At 41.0% G+C, this 20,673-nt stretch overlaps 1 protein-coding gene and 1 long non-coding RNA gene across 2 annotated transcripts; one reads left to right on the top strand and one right to left on the bottom strand.

Moving 5' to 3' along the window:
* The first annotated feature begins 776 nt into the window (after positions 1 to 776).
* LOC139581565 (uncharacterized) lies at positions 777 to 7,421 on the top strand. The gene is made up of 2 exons (XR_011676248.1): positions 777 to 5,562; positions 6,079 to 7,421. It is a non-coding gene; the product is annotated as an uncharacterized lncRNA (long non-coding RNA).
* cab39l1 (calcium binding protein 39, like 1) lies at positions 7,421 to 18,643 on the bottom strand. Its single transcript, XM_071411470.1, has 8 exons — positions 18,453 to 18,643; positions 17,391 to 17,555; positions 16,931 to 17,095; positions 16,461 to 16,579; positions 16,046 to 16,214; positions 15,716 to 15,841; positions 11,876 to 12,019; positions 7,421 to 10,928 (listed from the first exon to the last, which is right to left on the bottom strand). Exons 2-8 carry the CDS (start codon positions 17,505 to 17,507, stop codon positions 10,737 to 10,739), a joined length of 1,032 nt encoding a protein of 343 aa, XP_071267571.1. The 5' UTR covers positions 17,508 to 17,555; positions 18,453 to 18,643; the 3' UTR covers positions 7,421 to 10,736.
* Positions 18,644 to 20,673: the final 2,030 nt, after the last annotated feature.

The raw sequence follows: 20,673 nt of genomic DNA, 5'->3' as shown, positions 1-20,673 counted from the left end.
TACTGTAGTTTGCTTTCTGCTTTTCTCTTGTTCAAGTGTACAGCAGCACGCCATATGCACCTACTGCCATCTAGTGGGGTACTGGCTATAGCCACAGCGTCCACAGCCTGGTCCTATGAAGGATACAAACTCCTACAGATGTTGCATTTGTAAAGGAAAAGCAATGACAGAAAAAACCCTTCAACGTTCTTTTATTTCAGCAGTTGTGTTGATCGTTTTAAATTTAGAGAAGGAACCAAAAGGATAAATGGCACACTGCTGCTGCTCACAACACCTGGCGGATTACAGATGTATACTGTACATAACACATCCCCATGCTTGCCATCCCCGAGACCAAGCCCGTGATAACAGCTGCGCTGACAGATTGTCTGCTGCATACTTAAACAAAGCAAAAGTGTTAAACTTGAACATGAGGATATTGTAGTTTTCTGAATAATATAAAACAATACAACGGGACCCAGGGGAACAGAAGCTCTTCTCTGTTTGTTGAGTCTCTCAGGTACAGAGAGTTTTGCATGGATTTGCACAGCGGATATTTTCAGAAGCTGAAAGCAAACCTGCAAAACTCACAGTAAACCCATGATGTGCCATGGATCTCTTCAAGGTGGTCTCAGTAGTGAGCTTCAAAGGGAGGGTGACCGGCAATACTTGAAGTGCACACACTGCAGTAGGTCCATTTAAACTACCTGCACTGTGAGCACTTTGGAACTGCCAGGACAATACAACATAGAATATTCTAGAACTTGGAATACCCCAACAAAACTTGACACAAACTACAAAAAAAGTCTGATAACTTATGACTAATACATAATACCAGAAATATGAAAGAACATGCAGTGAGGTAGTGGTATTTACTTTTTATACTAAAATGTTTTCAAAATATAACACTTAATTCCAAATTGTGACATATGCTAGCTCACAGGTCAGAAAATAATAGTGACAGGAAACAGATGAAACTGCTGACACCAAATGTCCAGAGTTGAGATACAAGTGCTCCAGCCAGAAGGAGCAACTAGGGCAGTAGATACTAGACTATTTCACTAACTACACTAGATGCACCTTAGCTGGAGAACCAGAATAATTGGTGGATAAATGGCACACTACTGCTGCTCACAACATCTGGCGGATTACAGATGCATACTGTACAGAACCAGAATAATTACGGTTGGGAAAACAGTCGATCTTTTTGATGAGGATTGGATGGCGTAATTCTGAGGTTACCTTCCATTTTAAAAGCATTGTATTAGAAGATCACCTATAAAGAGTTAGAAGATCACCTATAAAGAGAAGCAGAAGAACACATTTTTAAGAACCATCAAATCAAAGTTTATTTGTCACGTGCGCCGAATACAACAGATGTAGACCTTACAGTGAAATACTTACTTACAGGCCCTAACCAACAGTGCAATTTTAAAGTAAAAAAATAGGTATTAGGTGAACAATAGAATAAGTAAAGAAATAAAAACAACCTTAAAAAGACAGTGAAAAATAACAGTAGCACGGCTATATACAGTAGCGAGGCTATATACAGGCACCGTTAGTCGGGCTAATTGGGGTAGTATGTACATTAATGTATAGTTAAAGTGACTATGCGTATATGATAAACAGACAGTAGCAGCAGCGTAAAAGATTAACCACTTCTGAACAAAAGGCTCAATAGAAAAATCTAGCAAATCACCAAAAAGTGTGGCTATTGCAAAGACACTTAATAACATAATACAATTGAAATGTTCTTACATAATCAGAATCGTAGCATAAACAGGGTGAAAGATGCAACAAAATAGTACAAATTATTTTTTTCAAATACACGTGTTATTTAGGTAGGCTATTATGAACTTAATAACACGTCGTTTGTCTATTTAAATCAAATACAAGATGTGGCAAAAGAAAGCTAAAACTGTGATTTGCTCTTTTACAATCAGGATAACGCATGGAGAGGGAGGCAAGGGCAGGCGCCATGATAAATTCAAACAGGGATTTTTTGGTTTGGTTGTGATGCACTCTGGGCTAGCCTACTCATTTGTGCGATAGAGGGAAATGCATTATCAATTCGATACATACCCGTTACCTGCCTTTACCTTACTCACTGATTTCCTTAGTACCTTTACCCAACCCAAGTATAGAGCAGTAACGTTATATCCATATAGCCTAAAGGTGCCATAACATTTTGCTTGTGTAAGGGGCTTCATTAGCCTACAACCTTTCCAAACGGTGACTTGGAATTTAAATAGAAATACCAATGTGCTAGTTTCTACTTTAAATTAATGAATGATACAACAGGTGGCTTCTTAAATCATGTAATCTGTTAGTGCAGGAATGTGGCCATAAATACTCATACTATCGAATTAGCCATAGCAACCTGTGGCTAACCTTTTATCCGCTACAGTTTTGGCTACTTGCGAGTTATTGCGCACTGTTTGTTTAACTGACCAGCTTTATACTTTTTTACATTCTACGATTTGAAAAAAGCTTTTAAATGACTCATATATACCATGTAGAACATAGAACAATCTCTACTTGTGGTTAGCTAAACTAGTCTGCCAGCACAAAAAGCATGACCATCGTGCGCAAAAAGATTTGAAACTTTTATTCAACAGATTGAATAAAACTACATTGCCTAAAGGCCGTTTTGATCTGTTAAATTAGTTAATAAACAAATAATATTGATTGTTCGTATTACCTTTAAGTTGTTTTGAATCTTTACTGGTCGGAGAGTTTTACGAAAGAGGCGCGAACGTATCGTCATGTGATGTGATGTGCATTTCTCGAGTCCCCACTCCCCAACAAAACCCTTCCAGCATGGGAACCACATCCGCTATTAGTCACAATTGCATAATTAACTCAACCCTTAATTGCGGTTTAAATAACAGTAGTCTACAATTTGATCCCAAAACAACCTTTTTGGTTTTCTTTCCACAAGCAAAGTTGCGAGCAGTGATATGTGTTTACAAATAACTTCATGTTTAAAAAAATATGTTGTAATAGATTGAATGTGTTAATCTTGATTAATTACTTTAATTTAAGTTATTGTATAATTACTTTAATTTTATGTTATTGTATATATTCTACAGAAAAAGCTTTAGACTAGCATGAAATAACCTTCTAAAATATTTATAAACGAAAAAATTTGACAAAAAAATATTAAACTTCTAAATAGACAATGGATTATCTATACACACCATAAGGAATAAACCAAATATTACACTAATAACTTGCATGATAAAACATGTGGTTAAAACACTATTTCTATGCATTTTCATATAGATGATGTGTCCTTTAATGAATACTTACCAAGTAAATAAGGGAAGATAAGACGCACACCTAATTTGTCAGCCTGTGAATTGTGGTGGCGCATTTGAAAACAGAAGCAACAACTATTCTCAACATAAGCGATTGTTCTTATTAGTATAATGTACCTTACCACGCAGATGTTGTATTTTCAACTTCAGCCATTCTGGCTGACAACAAAAAGTTTTGCCATGCATGAAATTGTATGAGCATCTATTTTGTCCCCCGCCTGGGGGTGGGGAAATTAGTTCAGACTGTGCATTATCTTGTGTAGGCCTATATGTCCTAAATATACACAGACATTTTGCTGACTTTTTGAAACTTTTCAAACGCAAACAATGAAAATCAAATGTTTACCTCAAATTTTAAATAAACTCCATCAAATCCTATGGTCAAAGAGTGTGACCTGTAAACCCTACCCCCACATGACTCTACACCAAACCCGTCTAAAGAAGCGCAATTATTAGCGGCCTCAAAGAACATACTTCGCTCAACATTCCCGCGTGTTATTGTATGTAATCTTTGAGTTAGGGGCTAATTGTTTAAAGTACAACTTTTTTCTTACAGGTTATTGGCCTATTATCTCTTAAATCTGTCGGGAAATGCTTCAAGATAATGTTTCACTGATTGACCAACATCTCGAATGTTTTATTTAATTTGTGACGGTACTGTCCCATTGAACTTTAACCCACTTGTAAGACTAGCCAGCCAGACTCAACACATTCGTATTAATTAAGTAGAGGCCTATGCTGTTTGAGGAGAAACACGTTTAAAATGTAGCTTGATCATGTTAATATATATGTAGTAGATTGGCTAATATAAATGCATTTAACTTAACAAAAACATTTAAGAATGTTATATCACAATATACATAAACGGTTGTGTCATTCAAAACGAATTTGTCAAGTATGTTTTCTTCTCAGTAAGTTGTTTGCTCGCTATACGGTTGTAGGTCTATCTGTCGCTTTTATTCCTCTATTGGTCCTTTGAATGTTTAAATTATAAGTTGTTGATCACATATCCATATTCGAGTTAAATGAATGAAGCCACAAGACATTCCTTTAGCGAAATAGTTTATCACTTTGGCACGTTTCTGCATATTGGTTCCTATTGTTTCTTCCCAATAAATTAGTAGTTTGCGCTGTTATTAGACTACAGCTTATTTCTTATTACTAAGTATGATTAAGATTTGATTTGTTTGATTTTTAATTATGGACAGTGTGTATATATACATAGGGTTTTATAATCAGTGGATTGGGATTTAAATAGTCTCTCTAAACGTTTGGGTTAGTTCAGCAAAACAGTAGGTAAAATATGTAAACATAACAACAAAGGTGTGTACAAAGGAATTCACATTGAAGCTACCATTACTCCAATAATGAAAAATACAAGCACTGAAATATTTCGAAGATGCGGAAATTGTGAAATTTTGCAAAAGCTTTCACAACTAAATCATTCAGTGGAGACTTACAGCCTGCACATCATTAAATCAGCTCATGGAATCAGCTCTTCCTGATGCACTATATATAGCATGTCCAAGGCATACCTTGTCTATTGTATGGCCCTAGTCAATACCTCACATTCACCAGTGTGTCAAAAGAAGTTGAACAGCTCCCTGGATGTGTGCTTCTATTCTCATTCAGCACCTTGAGTAGATCGAAATAAGTCATTAAAATGCTTTTTTTTTGCTCATGTAACCCAGGTAGGTTATTAAAGTCCAATCCAACATATAAACCTCAAATACTGCTATTCTTTATTATCAAAAGATACTGAGATCAGTAGACTGAGTTAATTTTTCGAAAGAATGTAACATGAATTATCGAATAAACTCACTAGACTGGTTAAAACAAAGAGGAAACAGCATAAATACGTTTCCTTTAGATATTCAATTAAATGAACGGAAAATTAAGATGGGCTATAGGTTAAATATTATTAATATTATTAGAGTTTCTTCTCTAGTGAGAATTTTTTTCCGCCCGTTTTGATCAAACCGGTGGTGGGTGGTGCGAGAAGAGGCGAAGGGAGAGGGTCCACTCCTCTCATAAATCTGAACATAGCAATAAGCAGACCAATAAGAAAATCGCCTGCCTTCCCGCCTTTGGGACGACTCCTATTGTCAGGGCTTCAGTTCGAAAATTCCCGCCCTCAGCTTTACTTCCTGAAACATGATCCTTTGGTTACAATGTAGTCAAGGAAGTTGCCTGGTAGCTATCTACATCCACAACACTAGTGAAGCAATAAACTAACGCAATCATCTAGCTTTCAATACATGAGGTACTAGCGCTTTTAATCGTTTCGATGAAAAATAATTATAACTAAGTATGCTAAGTTAGTTCTTTGTAAATTTAAATGAACATGTAGACTTTTTAGCCAACCGTGTAGAAAATGGCAGCGGTTTTAAATGTACACAATAGGCTATTCCTATTTCATCCAAGAAGAAACGGAAGATATACAACCATAATATATGTCACTATTAAACTTGCGATTAACAATGTTACACTTTTCATGAATAAATAAGCATGAATAAACAAACTATTTGTAAACGTTGTAGTCTACACAGCCTATTGTTATAGTAGTAGGCCTATTTAAAATCTACTTAATTCATTTATAAACATTTTAAGTATCACACATAAGAATTTAAAACGATTGTAATCATTTAAAGCATTTATAATAGGATAGGATGAACTTTAATGTCCCCAAGAGGAAAAGTGTCTTAGACACACATGGCTTATTCATGAAAGTTATATACATTTAACCAATGATAACATTTTATATTTCAACCCTTATTAGAGACCATGGTTGAGAAAGAGAGGGGAGACAAGTCACAGAAACCTGATTGTGAATCAGAGGACCATCAGTGGGTGGAGACACTGTTTCCTCCTCACTTCTCCCTGTTGACTCTGGTGGGGGAGAACAATATCTGTGGGTCCAGGAAGGCTGGAGCAGTCAAGGTAACAGAGCCACCATCATTATCCTCTTAAGAGGAGACTCTGTAGGCAGGACATCTACAAGACTATTCTACAGATGGTACAACACAAAGAGGCGCAGCGAAGAAATGAGACACCATTCCAGAAGATCATCAAGGAGGACTTGCAGAAAAAGAGAGGGGAGTTGAGATCTGATTATGAGGGCCACAATAATTTTTATTTTACCTTTATTTAACCAGGTAGACTAGTTGAGAACAAGTTCTCATTTGCAACTGCGACCTGTCCAAGATAAAGCAAAGCAGTTCGACACAGAGTTACACATGGAATAAACAAACATACAATCAATAATACAGTAGAAAAATCTATATACAGCATGTGCAAATGAGGTAGGATAAGAGAGGTAAGGCAATAAATAGGCCATGGTGGTGAAGTAATTACAATATAGCAATTTAACACTGGAATGGTAGAATATGAATGTGCAAGTAGAGATACTGGGGTGCAAAGGACATTGGGGTCCAGCGGAGGGCTATCCGTGAGGTGGAGGAGGACAGATGCAGTCTGAGGGCTAAGCTGAGTGAAGCAGTGGCAGAGGCCCAGAGGCAGGGGATGGAGAGGAAGTGTCTGCAGGGCCTGCGGGAGGAGCAGCTGAGCCTGGCCAGGCAGGAGGCTGCACGGAGGACCCTACATGTGGACGCACTGCAGGCAGAGGGACATAAGTTTACTGTCCAGCTTCAGGCACAAGCAACCCAGGCCAAAGACATCATGGAGGAGAAGACGAGTCTTCATGAGAAACTGAAAAAAGTGTAGAAAGAAGTGCAGGAAGTCAGGAGGGAGAATGAGACCTTGGCGTTGGATATCGAAAGGCTTGGAAAGCACCCGACAATTGAGGTACAGAGGCAGGTCGTCATCTCTCGGTTGGCGCATGAGCTAGCTGTACAGAGGAGACCAAGACTCAGCTGAAGCTGAAGGAGAGCCATACACGTTGCTATGCTGCCTTGGGATTCCTGCGCAGGCACTTCAATAACCCATCAGAGGGCACAACACATACACTGACAGACAAGAATGCACACTGTTTTTGTCCCGTTTTTAACAAACATACAAACAGCATTTCTGCAGGCCTTCAGTCCAACTAGACTCTCAATTACATATTGGTGGAAATACTGTATGCTGGATTGTCCTTACTGTAATAAAAACAAACAAAGATGTCTTCATTTTATTTTTATATATGCTTCCACACTTTCACCTTTTAAAATAAAGCTATGTACACATTTCATCCTCTCCCACAGTAAATAAAGAAAATAATCAGACACACAAAAAAATTGGAAAATAGGAAGGCAACACAGTGAAAAAGGTCAAGTACAACATACATTTTACAGTTCAAATTCTGAATCACCCAAAAATAATTTAGCCTTGACAAATCTTGATAATGTTTGTATGTTGTCATTGAGTTATTATACTAGCCAAACAACCACAAGTCTGAAAATTATCAGAAATGTTTTGCTTTATATTTGGTTTCCTCCAATAAATTATTCAGTTTAAAGTTTTGATCAAACATTGATTAATGCTTGATCTACCACAAAACAGGTGCTCTGAAATTCCTATAAATAACAGACTGTGGGCTGATTACAGTTAACAGGATTAAGCCTACAGTACTACTGGACTAAATTGCACTTTTGGTAAAAAGTCCTGGAATAGTTCATATGTATTCCATTCAAGGTTTATCTATATTCAATAAATCACATTTGCAGTTAATAATTTAATCTGGGCCTGTGAAGTTGGTGTTTTTGGGGATTTGAAATACATTATTTCCCCCCCTCATCAGTGCTCGACTTGGGCAGCAGCTAACCGGAGCAGAGTAACAGCACCTCAAGTTTTCTACTGCTTGAGCTTCTGTTCCTCTTATAGAATATTAGCTCAAAAGTATTGAGGAGCTCCTGCATCTAAATGTGAACAGAACCAGCACCCAAAATGAGTACGGGCACCCATCTCAGTCAAGTCAAGCACTGCCCCTTATACTACATTTGATTAAGAAGATTGGTGAGGTCTATACCTCCACATACATGGTCTTCCCAATCAAATTGCAATTCTGAAAGTAAGACAACATTCATACTTGTGTGTCCTCTTATTCAATATGAATTGAAATTTGAGGCACCCAACTAATACATTTAGTTGAAGATTCTGGTTTTCCCCTTAAAGAAAACCAGGTCCCACTCCCTGTTGAAGTTAAAATAAAACCATTGACATATTTAGCATGTATAATACAAACCACTGGTCTTTGTTCAAAATATATTGTCAAGTAGAGAAAACAGCCCTTATGAACTCAATGAGGTATATACTAGAAAATTGTGCAGACACCATATTTTTTTGTAATCTGTTATTATGCAATTTAAGTGACACTAGGTAAGGCAAAATGCTGTTATTAGATGAGAATCCCATTTTGTAGTTCATCTGGACAACATACAACGTAATTATTGATTGAGGTATTGATAGGTCCTAAGCTTGAGTAGAGAATTGAGGAATGGCCAATTAGGTGCAATTGATACAACATACTTCATCCGAATTTGCTCATTTAAATTTGACGGTGCCGATCATTATGTGCATTCTGTGGATTCTTGACCAGTGTGTCTGGCTGCCTGAGAGAAGCCCTGAGAAGCAGCATGCAGCTCACAGTAAGCCCATGTTTACTAGAGTATCAGGACTGGGAGGATTCGGCTCCTCTTAGACAGTACAGTGTTACTTTCGTATTGTATTACTCGTCCCATAGATACTATGTGTTGGTAATATTGTTGGAGGGTACATCTCATCTTAATATTATTTAGTGAACATTTCTAAAATAAAAAACACCTTCCTAACTTACACCAGTTCCTAACTGCACATGAAAACTAGCAAGCGTCCGTGCCAGGAGAAAGAAAAGAGTGCCATCATTGGGATCAATCAGACTAAAGAATGGATCACCCTGCAGCCTAGCCTGGCCCTTACTAAAACCATCTGTAGGTCCATTATAGTCCACTAGCCTGGCCCCTACTAAAACCATCTGTAGGTCCATTATAGTCCACTAGCCTGGCCCCTACTAAAACCATCTGTAGGTCCATTATAGTCCACTAGCCTGGCCCCTACTAAAACCATCTGTAGGTTCAATTATAGTCCACTAGCCTGGGCCCTACTATCATATCATTGATTCATGTTTTCATATAGTTTTTTTACTGTCATCTCTGATGGATGGCTCCTATTAGGACAACAGTTGCTACGGACTCACGTCTTTGAGCCTTCCATTGTCACTGGTTGTCATTAGGAGATGGACTGAAGACAATTACCGTGTTATCAACTAAAGATTACAATGACCTACTCTGACCCAAGAGTCTATCCAAAGCTAAGCAATAAACCAACACATTATGGAATTAGTTAAGTATGGTGTCAGAAACAAGACCACTACAAAATAAATGTTAACTGAATAACCCCAGCAAAATAATCTTTATTTTTATATTCTAATCCCTAAAATATCATATAGGACATCTGTCTTTAAAAGCTTACAAATCCATTTCAAAGTTCTTGTAAGGTTTGGGGAGTCTGTCGGGGAGAGTGTATTCTGTTTTGTGGACCACTTATCCTGATTTCCCAGGAAATGGCTCAGGTTTGCTACTGTGCTTATTAAAGAGGCTAATGGTATGTTTAATGTTCAATATACCATCATCTGACTAAGTGCATTGATTTCATACTTACTGGCTGAAATAGATCTATGGTTTAACTAACAGTTCTCTGGTCACTTGTCGCGTGTGCCTCAAAATCACCTCCATTCCCACATGAGCATTAAAAAACGTAAAAGAATGGGGGGGGGGGGGGGGGGGACTTTGTACAGTATATTGTTCCTATGTTTGAAGTTAAGAGAAGGGCAGAGTAATGGAATCTAGTTAAGTATGCTTCTCTCACTATCATTCTCTCTCTGAATTCTGAAGGCCCCAACCAAAATCACTAGCATCACCACTACCTGTGCTTTGGCGCTGTCCCCCTGCCTGTCTCCCTCATGCCTCCTCTGGTGCTGTCTCCCTCATGCCTCCTCTGGTGCTGTCTCCCTCATGCCTCCTCTGGTGCTGTCTCCCTCATGCCTCCTCTGGTGCTGTCTCCCTCATGCCTCCTCTGGTGCTGTCTCCCTCATGCCTCCTCTGGTGCTGTCTCCCTCATGCCTCCTCTGGTGCTGTCTCCCTCATGCCTCCTCTGGTGCTGTCTCCCTCATGCCTCCTCTGGTGCTGTCTCCCTCATGCCTCCTCTGGTGCTGTCTCCCTCATGCCTCCTCTGGTGCTGTCTCCCTCATGCCTCCTCTGGTGCTGTCTCCCTCATGCCTCCTCTGGTGCTGTCTCCCTCATGCCTCCTCTGGTGCTGTCTCCCTCATGCCTCCTCTGGTGCTGTCTCCCTCATGCCTCCTCTGGTGCTGTCTCCCTGCCTGTCCCTTCATTCCTCCTCTGGTGCTGTCTCCCTGCCTGTCCCCTCATTCCTCCTCTGGTGCTGTCCCCCTGCCTGTCTCCCTCATGCCTCCTCTGGTGCTGTGGGCCTCTTCAGGTCGCGAATCTGCTTGATCAGGTAAATCTTCTCATCGCAGAACTGCTCGTCCTCGGAGCGGTCTCTCTGGAAGCGGCTCAGGAAGTCCACCAGCTTGGCCTGATTCTTCAGCAGGATGTCCAGCACCGGCTGGGTCTTGTTGGGGTTGGCCACAAACACCTAAGACCAGACAGAACAGGGTTAATGGGGTACCTATAATGATTTTTATGCTGCACAAGAATTGCCCTTCAGGGACAATAAAGATCTATTGAATTGAATGGTGCCACAGCATGACAATCTATTGTAGTTGGTCACCTGGTTAATGTACCTTAATGTACCACTGATGTACCACTGAGTGTACAAAATATTAGGAACACATGCTCTTTCCATAACATAGACTGACCAGGTGAATCCAGGTGAAAGCTATGATCCCTTACTGATGTCACTTCATAAATCCACTCCAAATCAGTGTAGATGAAGTGGAGGAGGCTGGTTAAAGAAGGATTTTTAGACAATTAAGACATGGATAGTGTATGTGTGCCATTCAGAGGGTGAATGGGCAAGACAAAACATTTAAGTGCCTTTGAACGGGGTATGGTTGTAGGTGCCAGGCGCACTGGTTTGTGTCAAGAACTGAAACACTGCTGGGTTTTTCTACGCTCAACAGTTTCCTGTGTGTATCAAGAATGGTCCACCACCAAAAGGACATCCAGCCAACTTGACAACTGTGGGAAGCATTGGAGTCAACATGGTCCAGCATCCCTGTGGAACGATTTCAACACCTTGTAGAGTCCATGCCCTGATGAATTGAGACTGTTCTGAGGGTAAATGTGGGGTGCAACTCAAGGAAGGTGTTGTTAATGTTTTGTACACTCCATATATGCTAATTGGTTAATTTCTTAAAAAATACAATACTACAACCATATTAAGTTATAACTAAGTTTTAAAGGCATGACTATTTCTGCATCCTCTATAAAGACAGAATTGTAGATTAGGGGATGTAAAAGCTAATAACATATATTTTAGATGAAGTAACCCAAAACGGTGGAAAATAGGACAGGCAGAGAATGAGGCCAGAATCTGCACCCTCAGCCTGCACCCTCCAAGAACACAACATGTCTACACACCTTGAAGACATGGAAGGCCTCAAACTGGATGTTGCGGCTGTTGTCTCTCAGCATGTTCATCATCAGCTTCAAGTTCTCAGCCCGGCTGATGTACTTGGTCATCACAGTGAAGTTGTGTCTGTCCAGAAGAAGCTCTCCCAGGAGCTGCAAAACACTTTGTTTAGTAATAGAAAAAGGGTCATCATTGTTTTTAGGATAAGTTAGGAAGATACAGTGCATTCGAAAAGTATTCAGACCTTCTTTTTCTACATTTTGTTACAGCCTTATTCTAAAATTGATTCAATATTTTTTTCCCATCAATCTACACACAATACTTCATAACGACAAAGTGAACAGGTTTTTAGAATTTTTGCAACTGTATTAAAAATAAAAAACAGAAATACCTTATTTATTATTCAGACCCTTTGCTATGAGACTCTAAATTAATCTCAGGTGCATCCTGTTTCCATTGATCATCCTTGAGATGTTTCTAAACTTGATTGGACATGACTTGGAAAGGCACACACCGGTCTATATAAAGTCCCACAGTTGACAGTGCATGTCAGAGCAAAAACCAAGCCATGAGGTTGAAGGAATTGTCCGTAGAGCTGAGAGACAGGATTGTGTCGAGGCACAGATATGGGGAAGGGTACCAAAACATTTCTGCAGCATTCAAGATCCCCAAGAACATTGCAGACGTGTTGCTGTGCGTTTTGTTGCCAACCTTACTTTGCTACCTGACAACTTTACTTTTTAATTACCGTTTATATTTTTTGTTTTTCCCCTCAACTTTTTTCCCTCATTCAACTTTTTCACTCCGGACACTTTATCTGGACACGGTTCGTCAGAACCTCCAACAGCCGAAGTTAAGTAGTAACATTAACATGATGCCTTCTAATTGCAGTCACTGTACTCATAATATACAGGAGAACGATCGCCTTACGGCGAGGATAGCTGTGCTTCTAGCCCAGCTTCAGACGCAATCGTTAGGCAAGGGTAATTTCAGTGTAGGAAAGGATGAAACAGCGTCTGTGCCACCAGTAAGTACAGATAGTAGTATAAATCCCCTCGCACAGTCCCCGCATCCGGACAACTTTCTCATGGCTTCTGGAGGGAAATGCTGTAGGAATGCTCAACCGGTGTCGCTCATTCAGCCGACAGAAACTTTCAACCGGTTTTCCCGATTAAGCAGCGAGTCGGAGTCTGAGGCTGAGCCTTCTCTTGTCTCTACTCCTCCCGTTATGGGGTCTGAGACGCCGAAGCTTCCCACCATTAGCTCTGACAAATTGAAAATCCTAGTCATTGGCGACTCCATTACCCGCAGTATTAGACTTAAAACGAGTCATCCAGCGATCATACACTGTTTCCCAGGGGGCAGGGCTACCGACGTTAAGGCTAATCTGAAGATGGTGCTGGCTAAAGCTAAAACTGGCGAGTGTAGAGAGTATAGAGATATTGTGATCCACGTCGTCACCAACGATGTTAGGATGAAACTTCAGCATGTAAATCAGCTAGAAAGATGTGTCGGCATCGAGTAATTGTCTCTGGCCCCCTCCCAGTTAGGGGGAGTGACGAGCTCTACAGCAGAGTCTCACAACTCAATCGCTGGTTGAAAACTGTTTTCTGCCCCTCCCAAAAGATAGAAGATAGATAACCCTATTACAGGGGCTGAGTCACTGGCTTACTGGTGCTATTTCATGCCATCCCTAGGAGGGGTGCATCACTTGAGTGGGTTGAGTCACTGACGTGATCTTCCTGTCTGGGTTGGCGCCCCCCCTTGGGTTGTGCTGTGGCGGAGATCTTTGTGGGCTATACTCGGCCTTGTCTCAGGATGGTAAGTTGGTGGTTGAAGATATCGCTCTAGTGGTGTGGGGGCTGTGCTTTGGCAAAGTGGGTGGGGTTATATCCTTTCTGTTTGGCTCTGTCCGGGGGTATCATCGGATGGGGCCACAGTGTCTCCTGACCCCTCCTGTCTCAGCCTCCGGTATTTATGCTGCAGTAGTTTGTGTCGGGGGGCTAGGGTCAGTTTGTTATATTTGGAGTACTTCTCCTGTCTTATCCGGTGTCCTGTGTGAATTTAAGTATGCTCTCTCTAATTCTCTCTTCCTTTCTCTCGGAGGACCTGAGCCCTAGGACCATGCCTCAGGACTACCTGGCATGATGACTCCTTGCTGTCCCCAGTCCACCTGGCCGTGCTGCTGCTCCAGTTTCAACTGTTCTGCCTGCGGCTATGGAACCCTGACCTGTTCACCGGACGTGCTACCTGTCCCAGACCTGCGGTTTTCAACTCTCTAGAGACCGCAGGAGCGGTAGAGATACTCTTAATGATCGGTTATTAAAAGCCAACTGACATTTACTCCTGAGGTGCTGACTTGCTGCACCCTCGACAACTACTGTAATTATTATTATTTGACCATGCTGGTCATTTATGAACATTTGAACATCTTGGCCATGTTCTGTTATAATCTCCACCCGGCACAGCCAGAAGAGGACTGGCCACCCCTCATAGCCTGGTTCCTCTCTAGGTTTCTTCCTAGGTTTTGGCCTTTCTGGGGGGGTTTTCCTAGCCACCGTGCTTCTACACCTGCATTGCTTGCTGTTTGGGGTTTTAGGCTGAGTTTCTGTACAGCACTTTGATATATCAGCTGATGTAAGAAGGGCTATATAAATACATTTCATTTGAACATAGCAGCCTCCATCATTCTTAAATGGAAGAAGTTTGGAACCACCAAGACTCTTCCTTGAGCTGGCCGCCTGGCAAACTGAGCAATCGGGGGAGAAGGGCCTTGGTCAGTGAGGTGACCAATAACCTGATGTTCACTCTGCTAGAGCTCCAGAGTTCCTCTGTGGAGATGGGAGAACCTTCCAGAAGGACAACCATCTCTGCAGCACCACCAATCATGCCTTTATAGTAGAGGGGGCAGATGGAAGCCATTCCTCAGTAAAATGCACATGACAGCCTGCTTGGAGTTTGCCAAAAGGCATCTCAGATCATGAGAAACAAAATTCTCTGGTCTGATGAAACCAAGATTGAACTCTTTGGCCTGAATGCCAAGTGTCACGTCTAGAGGAAACCTGGCACGATCGCTACGGTGAAGCATGGTGGTGGCAGCATCATGCTGTGGAGATGTTTTTCAGCAGCAGGGACTGGGACACTAATCAAGATCGAGGGAAAGATGAACGGAGCAAAGTACAGGGAGATCCTTGATGAAAACTTGCTCCAGAGCACTCAGGACCTCAGACTGGTGCGAAGGTTCACCTTCCAACAGGACAACGACCCTAAGCACACAGGTGTGTTGTTCCGAAGCAGGTGTGGCTTCGGGACAAGTCTCTGAATGTCCTTGAGTGGCCCTGCCAGAGCCCGTACTTAAACCTGATCGAACGTCTCTGGAGAGACCTGAAAATAGCTGTACAGGGACGCTCGCCATCCAATCTAACAGAGCTTGAGAGGATCTACAGAGAAGAATGGGAGAAACTCCCCAAATACACGTGTGCCGAGCTTGTAGCATCATACGTAAGAAGAATCGACTATGGTCCTCAATGGTCCTTCAACAAAGTACTGAGTAAAGGTCTGAATACTTATGTAAATGTAATATTGCCATTTGTATTTATTTTTTCATTTGCAAACATAACTTTTTTTTGTTGTCTTTATGATGTATTGTGTGTGGATTGATGAGGGGGAAAAAACGATTTAATCCATTTTAGAATAAGGCTGTAACAAAATGTGAAAAAAGTGAAGAAGTCTGAATACTTTCCAAATGCACTGTATTTCTGTTACAGAAGAAATTCATCAATGAATCACGTGAGAGGTCAAAACTAACTTAACATTTTGGGTTTGGTGACAGTGATAACAAAAAGTACCTTTAGGGACTGCCGTTTGGTGACATAATTCTCGGAATGCAGTAGCTTCTCATATTCTGTAAACACCTGGTCATAATTGGTCTCCAGAAAATCTGCGCACATAATCTTGTGTCTCGTGAGAAGATCCTAGCAACACATTTGAGAGAAAAGAACAGGATATTACATAACATACTAAGCACAGGGGATGTACAGAGTACATCAAGCTGCCTCACACTACAGAAACAGGAGATACGCTCCTGCCCTATGGGCCATTCTGGCTCAGACAAGGCTTGCTTTATAGTAAGCGCTAAACACACAGGACATAAAGCCATGAGAACAGCAGCCATTTACCTTGAACGAAGCGAAAGCGTCTGAGGCGATGTCGAAGGTGGAGAACTCTACATAGCGGAAGAAGCAGTAGAAATCCTCCGAGAAGAGAATTGTGCGGGCCAGGGGCTCATGACGCAGGCTCTCCCTTAACATCACCCCACAGTTCAGAGCCACCTCCGCACTCTCGTACCTGCAAAGTTGGGATTCATGCCACTACAAATCAACACTACTGTGTGGGTGTGTTTTGTTGGTGATTAAGAATGATTCATATAGTATATGTTGAGGCTGTATGCATGGGGGTCTGTAAATGAACAAACGAGTTAAGAACCTACAATTTCACTTAATGGGTACATACCTAACAAAAAATATATAAATCCATGCTTCTTGCTTATCTAGCTGATCTAACAGATGGCAGATGGGCAGCTTTGAGACTCACCCTTTCAGCAGCATGAAGAGGATCTGTGGGTGTGAGGAGATATACTCAACCGTGGGCGTACGGGTGCCAATCTGGCGCCGCACAATGTTGCTGAACAGATGCACCACATCCTTCTTTCCCTGGAGGACAACAATGAGAAACATTACATGAGAAACATTACAATCAATGAAGGAGGGTGATATGCACATCCCCCCCAAAAAAGCTGATAAAGGTATGAGAGGCCCACACACAGAATACTGTGGCTCCCCAAGTCCCTCTGCATTTGGGTGTAGGACTAAAGCACTGAGGAGCAGAAATATTCTGTGAGTGGACCTCTCAAACGCTACAATCAAACAGTGGTATGTGAGATGGGTGATCACATTGTCTTTATGCTCCTCCCTCTTCTGTATTGATTTGAACTATCCACTACTCTAGCATGAAGAATCAATTTCACCCCCAGTATTAAACTAATGGCTAGAACATTTCCACACCTCAAAATCAATCCTCTGCAGGTTTGCGATGAGAGCAATGAGGAGGTTGGTGTTGTACAGCTCCTGGGCCAGTTGGGCCACAGCCTCCGTTTGGGGCTCCTTGTCCCCTGAACCACACAGCACCTCTTTCAGAGATGATAGGTTCTTAGACACCTCCTCTGCAACCTGGAGGCAAGAAAATATGAGGAAACAGCACTTAGTTAATAAAGCCTGAAAGGACACCCAATGCCCTATAATATAGTGAATTACTTTAAACCAGAACCCATATAAGTCTCTGGTCAAAAGTAGCACATTATGTAGGGATTAGAGTGCCTTTTCGGACACATCCAATGACTCATAAAATTGCTATATGAAGTTGCAGTCTGGATGCTCATATGTATAAGACCAACTTTAACCAACAAATGCCCACAGACAATGTCTACTGTGCTCTCAAAACAGCAGTCCACAGGTATCACCTGACCTTTTCACATTTTTTGCTTTCTGCCGCATCCAGCTTTTCCAAGTAAGCTACGTTCTCCTTCAGACTCTTCACAATCTCCGCAGGGTTCTTCTGAGACTTCCCGAAGGGGAACGGCATGGTGACGAGGAGATGAGTCTGGCTGTATAGTAGAAGGCACCGCTTTCCCTTTGGATAAAATTGATAACAGACAAATGATGAGCTATTACATCAATACACTGCTTTGATATTAAGAAACTACAGGTCTGACAGATCATCATGACATCCACAGCTCTGCAACTTAGCCTTTCCTTCACTGAAAGATTCACATTTTAAGTGATGCTGTTACACTTAACAGCACTCCATGGTAACTAACAGATCAATTCCTATCCTGACAATGACACTATGCATCCCTGTAGGCCACATTGTCAGTTACATAACTCGTGGTCAGATAATAGAAAACAGAATGATCAGATCCTAGCAATCAACTGGGTCAAACCACCGAATGCAGGTAGGTATTGAGTTAGAATGCAGGTGTCTATCTGTAACGATACTGGGCTAGATCCCACCCATAGCCACAGGGAAACTATTATATGGGTCATAAATGCTTTTCCAAAGTAATATCCGGTGTGTCACTCAATAGACCGTGGCAAAGGGTTTGTTGAGGATTCGTTTGTGCTGATGTTGGATAGCTAGCTTCTCTTCTTTTGGCTGGATAGCTTAGTTTGCTGACATTGTGCCTTAACCTATACGACACTGACAACTAGCTGGCTAAGGTTAACAAGGCAAATTCTCATCTTGGCTAGTTAGCTTATTCGGCTAGGTACATTAATCTGAATCAAATTGATATAACCACGATAACACATTAGTCAAACACAATTGTCAGACAGTTGCTAGTTGTTAGCTAGCTTTCTTGCAAGCTAACAGTCAGGATAGCTAACGTTAGGCACCTAGCTGTCAGTGTAATATAGATTAATGCACAAAGTGAAGGAACGAGCGATTAGCAAACTCGCAGCTGGATTGCTAGCTAGCGAGTTTAGCAAGCAAGCTAGCAACGTTAGCACGCTAGATTTTTTTGACACTCACCAAGCTTAGAAGGCGACTTCGAGTTTTTTTTTATATCCTGTGGGAAGTGTAGGATATTTAAAGGTAACTTATACTAAACCTATACACCACACCTATTTAAGACCTTCATATCTATTTTCTCGTGACCTAAAAAGTATTTCTGCTGGCTAATTATTGTCAGACAACTTCCCCTATCTCCTAGTTCTAGGGAAGAGGGGCGGGTATGTTATGACATAATATTTAAACCAATCAAACCGAAACGATGGAACGATACGCCCCCAATTCCCTGAACCCCCCCAAAATGGTTTTAAATGTATCAAAAGGTATAATTTCTTCCGATTACAGTAACAAATGTATTTATTTGAGGACACATTATAGCACATTCTGGTGTCATAGACTAGATGTAACCATCCATAGCAAGCATTTATGTACCAGTTGCAATAAACTTGGAACCTTATTTGAAAAGCTTAAAGTAAGTGGTATCAAATACTAAAGACCTATTCACACCTGAAAATAAAGTGTCTTTACAGCTGTTATAGGCCTACATAATGACAAAACAGTATTGGCAAAACATATCCATCTATCTAAGGGTACTGACATTTTCTAAGATGCAGAAACCAGGTTGTCCAGTTGAACATGTATGCTGTTTAAATAACTCATATTCTTACAAATACTTATTGGGGGCAAAAGTAGTGCACTGGTCATTTAATAGTGCTGTATTAGCGGACCGATATAGCATCTGTAGTGACGGCAAAAATATATATTTTTCAGCACCCCGGACTGTAAGTTAATTATAATGAGGAATACTTGGAGAAATTTGACCTCTCTGAAATGAAAATGGATGGCCCTCCATTCAGTACAATATAGTTTTACCCTACCCTCCATGAATGCTTGAAAAAAAAACAAGTGACCCTTCCATATACCCAAATTAATAATTAAACATAAAGTGGATAGCAGAGAACATGCCTACACAAACTCCTAGAACAGACCAGAGCCTTTAGATATGCAGTTTTAGAAAATGTTCCTCGTTTTGTAAGTATTACATGGCAAGTAGCCATAAGATTGTGGCTTCACATTCCACCATGGACACAAGGGTAGTGGTGGAAAGATCTCCATTGTAATAACAGCACTGTATGAATCATCTTACTTGCAATCCCCCCAAAAATGCCTTTTAATACCACAACAGAGCATGCATGACAACAAATGAGCGCATGCTGCAGCACCAGAGAGGTTTTGATTTCTATACAGGCAATTGTTAAAAAAGAGGATAGTCTAAGTTTGGAACAGTGCTAAAGTTGTCTATCTACTGTAAAAATGGAGCACAACAGAACCAGTTACAATTGAAGTATCTGATCATCAACGAATTGGAGAAAAAGCCATTCATATTTTAACACAGCAGTCGCATATCATCGGGTAGGCCTATATGCGCTTGTAACTTTTTTTCATTTGGGAAACAACCATTTTCTAATTGATTATATTATATCCATGATATTGTTGTTACAAAATAGGTTTATGTTGACTGATTAGTGCATGGGGATATAAGAGCATCTGCTAGGCTAAATGAACAAACTAGGCATGCATATCTCAATGCATGATCCTCAAACCAAAGACTGGCCAAACTCGTGTCTCTAAAATTGAATTCAAAGGTGTAGCCTAAAAATACATTTTTCATTTAGTTATTACTTAATTCTAAGTAATTCTTTTTTTTTAAATGAAAAATGTATAGGCATGTTGTTGAAGTGATGTTGGTGATGTGCGTTGAAATGCTGAGCGCTCCTGCAAGCCTGTTTGCGTGTCACAAATGCTTCACAATTTATTTCTTAAATGGCTGTCACACCCTGATCTGTTTCACCTGTCTTTGTGATTGTCTCCATCCCCCTCTAGGTGTCGCCCATCTTCCCCATTATCCCCGGTGTATTTACACCTGTGTTCTCTGTTTGTCTGTTGCCAGTTCGTCTTGTTTGTCAAGCCAACCAGCGTTTTTCTGTCAGCCTCTGGTTTTCCCCAGTCTCTCTTTCCTCGTCTCATCCCGTCCCGTCCTGACCCTGTACTCATCCACCTGACTACTCTGCCTGCCTCTGAGCCTGCCTGCCATCCTGTACCTTTGCCCCTGTGCTGTAATGAACATTGTTACTTTGACACGGTCTGCATCTGGGTCTTACCTTGATACCTGATAATGGCAGGTTATAGCCTTAGAAATAATAACAATATATAGCCTAAATCTGTGGTTCCCAAACTTTTC

Source organism: Salvelinus alpinus, chromosome 7, assembly GCF_045679555.1.
Source record: "Salvelinus alpinus chromosome 7, SLU_Salpinus.1, whole genome shotgun sequence".
NCBI classification, from domain to species: domain Eukaryota; kingdom Metazoa; phylum Chordata; class Actinopteri; order Salmoniformes; family Salmonidae; genus Salvelinus; species Salvelinus alpinus.
Note: the sequence above shows the minus strand (reverse complement) of the source record. Positions and strands in the feature narration are given on the sequence as shown.